Source organism: Musa acuminata, chromosome BXJ1-3 (assembly GCF_036884655.1).
Source record: "Musa acuminata AAA Group cultivar baxijiao chromosome BXJ1-3, Cavendish_Baxijiao_AAA, whole genome shotgun sequence".
NCBI classification, from domain to species: Eukaryota; Viridiplantae; Streptophyta; class Magnoliopsida; order Zingiberales; family Musaceae; genus Musa; species Musa acuminata.
This window is the reverse complement of record NC_088329.1, coordinates 35,984,563-35,994,859: the sequence shown is the minus strand read 5'-3', so window position 1 is coordinate 35,994,859 and position 10,297 is coordinate 35,984,563. Positions and strand designations below refer to the sequence as shown.

Here is a 10,297-nt window from a genome sequence, read left to right as displayed (position 1 = left end):
TGGAGCATGGAGCTCATAACTCTTCTGGATACAACAATGATCCCGAATCGAACCTAAGAGTTCCTCGGTCACCACCGAGTCTACGTCATGCCACAACCTCATTATTTTAAGGGCAGTAGAGACCTTCATGTCTTCTGAGGGCACGCCACTCGAAGATGAACTAATTACTTCTATCCCAGGGCTCCTAGAGGTCGACTCATGAACCTCGGGAATCAATCGACCTGAAGAAGAAGAAGAAGAAGAAGAAGAAGAAGGGGAGGAAGATGAAGACATCCCGACCTCGAGGATAGGAGGAAAGATCCGAGGCATAGAACAAGAGACTGGACAATGTTACAGCAATCGCTCCAGAAGAAACTTATAAAGGGAGGATCTGACTGCGGCTGCCGTTGCAGGTGGCTGTAGGCACGCAGATCGAGGGCAACGATTGTTGCTGCCCTTCCTTGTTTTTGCGTCAACGATTTTGACGTCAAAATTATTCCTAAACACAACGCACGTAGTTCAAAACCAATCATTTGCACGAACAACCTGGCTCTGATATCACTATTGGGAAATCTTGGGGGCGACATCAGATGCGCAGCGGAAGAACAAGAAAACAAAATCCCCGATTCCCAAAGAGATGTTTGTCGTCGTGCGAAGATTGGTGCGCAAAATCTACGAAACTGAAAAACTGCATATAGAGTATATTATGTTACCTAGGGAGATCGTATATTCATGTTTCCTTGCAGATCCTTAGGAGAGGGTGAAGGAGGTCAAACGTCCTCCTCTCTAGCGGTGATCCATGCAGCAGGGCTGCGACGACGCTCCTCAAAGCTCCAAGCCTGCTCTCCCTCCTATTTATAGAGATCCCCTGTCAAACCCTAATGGATCCTCCCCTAGTGGGTATTGGATCTGCATCCAATAACCCAAGCCTTTTAGATTAGTGGATATTTATCCAATAATCTCTCATGGGCTCTTATTGGATCTCGTCCATGGGATCCAATAATTCAAGGGCTTATTGGATATCCAATAAGACAATGGCTCCGTCGGATATCTCATATCCGAACCTCTACGCATCGCAATGCCTACCATATATGTGTGACCCTCTAGGGCCCCCCCACATCGAGTCGGAGCCCGCATAGGGAGGTGCCCCCTCGGCAAGTCCCGTCCCGGAAAGCTCGAGATAGCCTCGCATGGCGCCATTCCGAGCATACCGAGCGACGGCCATGCGAAGGTATGATCTCGTCACTCGAGAGATCGGTCGCAATGCCAAATCCGCATACGACCGATCCTCGGGTAACAGTATAAAAGCCCATGATCGGCACTTGGCCAGGGGACAAAAAAAAGAAGAAGAAAGACCACTGACTTAATCTATGAGGGGCTCAAGTCGGGAATCTCTCGACCAGGGCCTGTGTGCATGAACACGGACACCCCTGGTGACACGGCCATCCCAACCCTTGATCCAGTTCGACCTCGGCATTTCTTCCAACCGACCGAGAGACCCACCCCCGAGCGTCGAGAACTCCGAACATCGACTCGTGGACCAAGCTGTGCTGACCGCTCGACCACGATGCGTGAGTTCACCGTCACTACCTATAATCACAAATGGATTGAGCAGGTCTTACATCCAAGTACTTACCATCCAAAAATAATTTGGGTGCAATACGATCTACGCAATCCTAAACTGAGTCACAACTGTGAGCACATCCGATTCGACTCGATCATCTCTAGTCCTTTCTTCACCGTGCATTTACGATTTATTCTTGCGTCGGCACTCTCACCCGTCCACTGACTTGTCACGGACTCTCCCATCCTTTTCTGGGTGGCATGGCATCAATGCATGTGGCAAAAGGAAGGCAACGGAGAGTACTCATCCAGCTACCATTCACATGATCCTGTGAGCATGGGATCTCTAGCCACCGACGCAGCTTTCACATACAAATGCTTGTCGCTCACCCTATCATTGCTCGCTTGACCAAACGTACACTGTTGCTCTCCCATCTCCTCCTTTGGCCCTCTCCGGAATGTGCTCTAAGGAGTTGTGCATCATGCAAGATATGAGAAAACTATGTTCTAGTTTTAGTTCCTTTATTACCTTTAGTTTTAGTTCTATACTGTATTATGTTTGAGTTAAAGGTTCAAAATTTTAGCTTATAAAACGAGAAAATATGCTTTCAAAACAATAATAATTAAGTATTAATAGGTATGACTTTTCATTGACCAGTAGTGGGTTTGGAGTTATTTTTTAGACTATCTTTCATTTCACATGGCATATGGGTCACATCAATTCCAGCAAATACCTAGCACAAGAGAGAGAGAGAGAGAGAGAGAGAGAGAGATGGATTAAGGTATGGCAAAAGTCAACTTCCTATAATTTTAGGTGGAGCTGAGCTTTCTACTTAGAATCATCACTAACTTCTACTGAATAGGATGGAGATTGCAAGGAGGTTAGCAATAATAGTGTATTTAAGATATGGTAAAGGTTAAGTTCCTATTAATTTTTGGAGGAAATGCCAATTGTCATGTTCATCTTTGCGTCTGCCTCCACCCACCTATCATAGTTTTGAGGTGGAAAAAGGTAAAGGGAAAGAAACAAGTGATCGATGGCATTTTCTATGGCTGGCCACTGACATTGTCTCTCCTGTCTTAGCTGTATGTACAGGTGAAGTCTCCACCCCAGCATCCTCTTTCAATTTTTGTACCTTCGGGAGCTCACTCCTCACATCCAGTCCCTGATCCCAAGAAAAGATGGAAGGGAAGCAGTCTTGGGAAGCAGCCCCTCGTCGGGTCTCAGGTTGTTCCTTCCGCTGCCTCCTCATCATCTGTTGTCTGGTGACCCTCCTCAGCTGCCATGGCACTGTTGCTTACAAGAACTACACGGTGGGGGACTCCTTGGGCTGGTTTGACAGCCTCATGAAGCCTGCGGTTGACTACCAGAAGTGGGCAGCTGGGAAGAGCTTCGGCCTTGGAGATTTCCTCTGTAAGTTCCATATTTGGATGGTTTCCCGATGCAGAAGTTTTGCCTCTCTCTTCTCCATGATTGTCTTCTCCATCTCAATAATTGGTAGTGATTCTCCAACTCCTCGTCATAGATCTATTCGATCTCCGAAAAGCTCTGAAATGATTTTGTTTTATGCAATCCCTTAGAATCTCAGAATTCAGTGCCAAAAGGACACCCTCTCATCAACTTCAATAGCTCACGACATCAATTTAGTGCTGGGACTAACACAACAGCTTCGATTGCGATCCGCATTTTGAATTCTTGTGTTCCTGCTGATGAGAACGATCATGTGTTCCTACTGCAGTCTTCGACACGGACAAGAACCACTCGGTGGTGCAGACCTACAACGCCACCACATACGAGCAGTGCAACTACGACGACGCGGAGGCCGACGACACCACCGAGTGGTCCGCCACGGCGCCGCAGTACAGCAGCGACCCGGTGACCGTGCCGGTGCCGCTCCTCAAGGTGGGCACGACCTACTTCTTCTCGGGGAACTACGACGGCGAGCAGTGCCAGCACGGGCAGCACTTCAAGATCAACGTGACGTACGGGCAGGGCCTGCCGGAGAGCATGAGGAGCCCGTCGGAAGCCTCGGCACCGGCCAGCCCCGAAGACGGCGGCGCCGACACTTCTGTGCCGGCCAACTTCGACCATCCCAAGGACACCGACGACGGGGTGAAGCCGTCGTCGCGTGCAGGCGAGACGGTGCGTGGTGGGAGGCTTCATGTGAGCTTCGCCTTCTTGTGCGTTCTAATGCTCATAAGGTGAAGGAAGACGGGCTTATGGAAAGCATGTTGGTGATCCATTTATTCATTTATTTGATGTTTTTATTGTGTGCTTAACAATCCATGTCTATGTTGATACGTATTGGTGTAAAATCTATATATTCTACTTTTAATTATATTTTTTATTAAAAATATTTATGTGTGTGAAATGAAAATAATAAATTCGAATATTTGGATTGTATTTGTGTCAAATGTTATGTATATTAATCTCGATCAATTTCATTAGAAATTTTTTAAATAATATAATATCAAGATCTTTGTTAATCAAATATGCTGGTTAAATTCATATCAAGTTACACCGTAATTATATCAGAGGAGGGGTGACTCGCCCTCGCATATCAAAATGATATATATAAATTTTTAATTCTTCTTTCTATTGTTCCAATTTTAGCGGATGTCTTCAAAAAGACTAACCTGTATAGTTTATAATTATTACGATTCGAGTTTGATGGGCTAATTTACCTATCAATTTTATTTGATCCAAACTATTGACAAAAATATCTAAGCTAAAGTTATAAATCCTAAACCCTTTGAGAATATAAGCATTCGATACGAGGAATGTATCACTTAAATTTTAAAAAAAAATGATATGGATGAATTATCGACCCCCAAAAGTAATGCTTATGATTAGAATTACTTTCGGTGGGTTTAATACAAAATGAATGGATTATATGTCCTCAATTCATGTTAAAAAATTTTAAAAATAGCTAAATTATTTTTTTAATATAATTTTTGATTAATTATGTTACACCTTTTTTTAACCCTTCCTTTTCACTACACTTAGCCTCTTTTCCTTTTTTTTTTTTTTCTCTTTGCTATTTATCATCTTTTTTTATCTTACAAAAAACTATTTTTAATAATTGTATCACTCCATTAGTTGTTTTAACATGATTATGTTGATAACAATAATTACCCATCTATTAATCTTTTTAGTTTTGCAAGAATATTATATATATATATATATATATATATATATATATAATAGATGGGTAACAATAATTACCTATCAAACCGTCGTCCATGAGTCCGTGTAAGTCACGCGCCGACGATTTGGGCCGGGCCGGTCGGGGTCAATCTGAAATCGGACCACAGACTGCTTTCGGCAGCAGGAAAGCTTGCTTCGATCGCTTCGTTAACCGCAGCCGAGGTAAGACCGGAAGGAAGTAGAAGCAAGAAAGGGTCTACCTCCAAGCCATGGACGAGCAAGAGTTCCGACGCCTTCTCGACCTCTTCCCCGTCGTCCGATCTCGGAATTACTGCGTAATTCTTCCAATCCCCGTCCATCGTCGTCTTCTCTGTTTGTTTTCGTATCAAATGTTTGCGTTAGGAGGGCGTCGAATTTAGCAAGCTTCTAGGGTTTATGTGCCGTGGTGTGTGGAATGAACTGTTTCTTCCTTCGATTGAGTCTTTGTTCTTCCACAGTGTTCCCCCTTTTGATTTTTTTTCTTTATGTATATATCTTGACCTAAAACTTGCATCATTATCTTTAGATTGTCCTGAAGATGAACTTAGCACGACTGACGGTCCTTTTGTGTCCTTGATGCGTAGATCACAGTCGGCCATTTGTTCCTAGACGGAGTGATGCTTTGTAGTTAGTTCACTAAAAGATGAAAGTTTCTGACCCATTCGCATGTTGAATAAGAATGTACGGGTGACTAAACGGGGTGAATGTGAGAACCAAATAGTAGTCTTTAACTATTTTATTGCTTGCTGTACTGAAATTCCACTGGGTTAATTTAATACTTTCTGCAACTTCGAGTGTGGCAAATCTCTTCTGAAAGGTGCAATTTCATCTATGTTGATAACGATCTTAAATATCCAGTGGATTAACTACGGTTGATATACATGAAGCACAGTAAAAACATGAACTTTTGTGTGTGATTTGAGTATTCCTTTTTACAATTTATATGATATACGATTAGTTGATACACTATACAAAGTTGAAATGTGTGCAAGAGAATTTATGGGTTCTTGAAATTGCAAGAAGCAGTCACCATCTTAGGATATCCTCTTGACTGATTTTGGTGAAATCCTTGGAAAATTGTTTCTTTAGGTGGTCATCCTTTGAGGTTTAGAGGAGTCTTTCTGCACAATGCAGTAGGCGTTATTGTGTTGCAGAAACTTTGAGTGTCATGCGAGATAGTGCTTGTCGTAGTTCACCCCCTCTGTCATTGCTTTGCAAATGAAAGTTTCAAGTTCACTGATGAAATGGTTCCTTTTAGCACTTGATGGACAGTATTAAGAAACTTATATACGAGATGCAGTTACATTTGCCAATTGCATAAAAAGATAAATTATTCAGCGATGTCCTGATTATTAGCTTGTCTAGTTTATATTTTAAGTGCCTCTCTTTGTTATCCTGTCATTTTTATGCAATGAACACTCTTTCAGGCCGCATCTGAATCATCAAGAGGAACTACTTCACATTCATCACAAGATGAGGTATGGTATTATATTCCTTTTGGTTTGATCAATGTTTATGGTTAACCAATGACTATAAGACTAACATCACTGGCATTGAACTTCTTGAAGCAGGTAACCGAATGGAAAAATGCTTGGAATCAAATGGATGAGAAAGATGGTTCATCAGAAACTGAAAACAATGGTATGTCATAGTTAACTATAAAGCAATATGTTATTTGTCTGTTATAAGATAATAGACTGTTTGTTTTCTTGTAAGGTTGGCAGGTTCTTGCATATATTCAGAAAATGTATGCAGGAAAATGTGGTTATACCAGTAACTATGAAGCATACATGCATATAAATTTATGCAAGAAAATAGAAACATACTTGCATATATTTGGAAAATGTCTCATCAGCAACAATGTTTGGGCAACAAAGATCCCGTCCCTCCTTGCCCTGCACATCAGGCGATATTGAAGCATCTTCATTTATTGCAGCTAGAGCAGAATATCGTTATACCGTTTTTATTTTCTCATGAGAATCTGCAACTGAATGACCAGGGAGCTAAAAGAAGCCTTGGAAATCTTTTTAAGATCACTATTACCTGATGCAGCCTGCAATGATGACAAATTAAGTGTTTTTGTATTATATAATAATAATAATTATTATTATTTGCAGATCTATAAATGACACAAATTACATAATAATTTGGCATTCGATCAATTTCTTGAAGCTACTCTGGATCCTATTGCATGTTTTAAATTATCTGAGGTTGCAAACAAAGAAAAACTTGTCAAATGCTACTTACTAAAAGCAACAAGGGTAGAATAGCTGTCAATCTATGTCAGCATTGCTTGCCGCGAGTGGATGCTGATTAATTGGCTATTTGCAGATCCATTTTGGCAGAAGCTAAGGTTGGCTGCTGAAAGAAAGGTATGGTCATCTTTCTTATTTCTTCAAATATCTACTGCTTAAGGTAACATTTGTTGACAATCATGCCATATAACTTGTATTGTCTAAAATTTATTATACTATCAGTTTTGTCACATTGGTCCATATCATGGTATCCTTGTTCATGATAGAATGAACAGACAAACTATTTAATCCTTGTATTGATATTTATGATTTGCAGGCCATAGTCATAGAGTCCTAATGAAATTGACAGACATCCCATCTGTGTGTCAGTTACTGCTATATTATTTGTTGGATGAAGATTGTTTATGAAGTGAACACCCATCTGATGGGGCTTTAGATGTGCTCTAACATTTTTGGAGTCCTAATTTTAATGTTGGTCTGGAGAATTGTCTGGCCATGCTGAAACTTCATAACAATTTCTGTTCAGCTTTATGTCGAATCTAGATGTGTTTGCTTGATTGATATCTAAGGTTTTTAATAAGTAGTGTTTTTGTTACTAAGATATTTTTTGGACTAGCACCAGATTTGTTTCATTACCTGGTTTGTGTCCGTCGGTGAAGACTTGGGCACTTTAAGCTTAGCACACGCTGTTCAGTCTGCTATTTAGTCAGAGCATAACTTATAATATTTATAAGAGCGACCTCCACCATGCCAACCCTTGTAACTATTGAGCTTGGAACAATTTCTTACGAGGTAGTCAGCACCAGATTAGTCAATATCCCATTTTTTTGTTTGATAAGTTTAGGGCATATGATAAAAGAATGCAGTTAAACCAAAATAAAAACTAATAAATTCTCCATCAGTCCATTTGTTGACTGTAGATGTATGAATCTTAATTTACTGATTGCCTTAATTTACTAATTTAATCCATCAGTCCAAAATAAAAACTAATATTTTTGGCTTAAAATAAGATTTTAGCAACACTAAGTTTGATATCAGCAGAAATAATTGTTTAAAATTTTAGGATGAGCTGATCTGCATATGACCCTGGTACTTTTGACTATCCCAGTTATATGATCTTGCGTAGTAGACATACAATTTTGGCTGATCCCGGTAGGTTCCATCAGTCTCTACTGACCCTTCAAGAATTATACATATTTCTGGAAGAGAATATCTAAGTGGTGTTTGATATGTAAAACAAGAAATTAAGAATAAAAGATAACTGAAATTTAAATACCAAAAGTAATAATTTAATCAAAGCAATAATTTGTTATGAATTTGTTACCCCTTTGACCCTTCATTTACTGAAAACTAAATCTTCTACGATACACTGTTTGTCATGTAGATGATTTGTAAGCAATTTAAAGCTCCAGCAAACTCTTAAATCCAGATAGTCCTTGCACCATAAGGCCTATATCAAAATCCCCTTAAAATAATGGAGGCCTAAGTTTTGATTAAAACAAACAAGCACCACAAATGTTTGAAGTCTTATTTGATAATGAAGATGCCACATATGAGGCTTAAACTTCTGAAGTGTTTTATTGGCTAATTTAATTTGTTGTGAATAAAGCCTTGCCACGGTGTGGCATCTGGAAAATTTGAACAAATCAGTGTAACTTTAGATCAAAAGTGAACTGTAGGAAAATATAATCACAGCTGAAGAACCAAAACGACAAGCTTACTTTCAACCGATCAGGTGACAAATGGTCTATGTCCATCATTGGTTTGAGTTTATAGAGAAAACTCATACTTCGACTCTATGATCTAACCAAATCAGTGCTTAAACTGCTCACCAGATGCTCATTTCTCTGATTAGCACATGATTGAAATTCTTCTGGTCGACACAGATGGGGGCAGCAAAGGCAGAGAAGTTTTGCGAGACATTTCGAATGGCCCATGAGAAACTAGTACAATTTATCCTCTTATTCCCCATCATTTTGTTTCCTTCTCGTTATCTCTTGACATAGATGTTTCTCTTGTATCTCAGGTGTACAAAGAACTGAGTTCTGATGCTGCTCAGAGGTTTGTTGATTACGATGGTCTCTGAAGTATTCAATGTCTCCAGACCTTTAGATTTATCTAGTTAAACATGAACAGCACGTCAAAACATGACTTTGTGGTTCCTACAACTAGGTGCTGTGGTTTGTGCTTTTTGATTTATCAAAGCCTACCCATTCATTTGTTGCATGAGCTGATCTCATTTTTAGTGCCTTAGCATGTTAATATTTTGGTGGTTGTGATAATGCATCGATTGAAACAGTCTGCAGGGTGTCGAACATGGGTGTTTTGCATCTTGAATTTTGCAGGATTCTGGGACTGTTGGAGACCTTCAAAATGTTAAACTTAAATTAATTTCACATACAGTATATGTTCTTTAATTATATAGAAAGATGAACACCTCCAACATTCGTGTAGATGAGTCAGAGAATGTCCTTGAGAAATATTTGATATTTTAACTGAAATCTCTGTTTTTTCTTCTTTTTTTTTTACCTATTTACCATGTAGCAAAAAGTCATTTGGTTTTCACCCTTCCAGACTGACATGGATAATTATCAAACTTTTAGATCTGTAAAGAGCAATCTCGTTGGGTAATCTCAGATGCAATCAAATCAACTGATTCTGCTACATTAGAATTGTCCTAAATGCATATGGTTGTCATTCTGATATCTACTTGCAGATCCTTTTAAGATAGATACAAGCCAACATTTCAAGTCAGATTTTGTTGCTGAAACATCCTTTTCAACATCTTGTCACTGTAAACAAATTGTCTTCCAAGTGCTTGTCCAAGTATATGAGTAAGGTGATTTTGTTGCTGGAACATCCTTTTCAACATCTTTTCACTGTAAACAATTTGTATTCCAAGTGCTTGTCCAAGTTATGAGTTGGTGGATCACTGATGAGCCAAAGATACCACTACAAAATGATCATTCTACGGTCAAAAATTGAAGCAAAAGTGAGAGCACCTGAAAGGATGAACACCACAGTGAAAAGTAAAAGGTAAAAAAAAGTAAAAAAGAGACTGACCATCTCTTGACTTGATGAGGCAGCATCAGGTACCTATGTCTCTTTTTCACAGTCTCAGAAATCATCTCAAGCAAACCAGAGTGACTGACTGATTGACACTGCAGTAACAAAACAGTGACCAATAAACCATTTCAAGCCATGGCCTTGAGTTGATGCTTCCTTCCATGCCACTGAGTTCTGATGTAACCACAGTATACATTCATTCTCAGCCAGGCTGCTGAGGACCAGCAGCTGCAATTTTAATGATGCA

General features: G+C 39.9%; 2 protein-coding genes across 3 annotated transcripts; both read left to right on the top strand.

Moving 5' to 3' along the window:
- The first annotated feature begins 2,593 nt into the window (after positions 1-2,593).
- LOC103979463 (early nodulin-like protein 18) lies at positions 2,594-3,942 on the top strand. The gene is made up of 2 exons (XM_009395622.3): positions 2,594-2,956; positions 3,282-3,942. The coding sequence occupies exons 1-2, from the start codon at positions 2,725-2,727 to the stop codon at positions 3,746-3,748; spliced, it is 699 nt and encodes a 232-aa protein (XP_009393897.2). The 5' UTR covers positions 2,594-2,724; the 3' UTR covers positions 3,749-3,942.
- Positions 3,943-4,861: 919 nt separating this feature from the next.
- On the top strand, positions 4,862-9,282 carry LOC135584223 (uncharacterized). Of its 2 annotated transcripts, none has more exons than XM_065131905.1 (6): positions 4,862-5,025; positions 6,157-6,207; positions 6,298-6,370; positions 7,061-7,101; positions 8,871-8,930; positions 9,011-9,282. In XM_065131905.1, exons 1-6 carry the CDS (start codon positions 4,960-4,962, stop codon positions 9,068-9,070), a joined length of 351 nt encoding a protein of 116 aa, XP_064987977.1. In that variant the 5' UTR covers positions 4,862-4,959; the 3' UTR covers positions 9,071-9,282. The 2 variants fall into 2 exon arrangements, with proteins under 2 accessions (XP_064987977.1, XP_064987985.1); XM_065131913.1 differs by having other exon boundaries at positions 4,867-5,025; positions 6,301-6,370; positions 9,011-9,210.
- Positions 9,283-10,297: the final 1,015 nt, after the last annotated feature.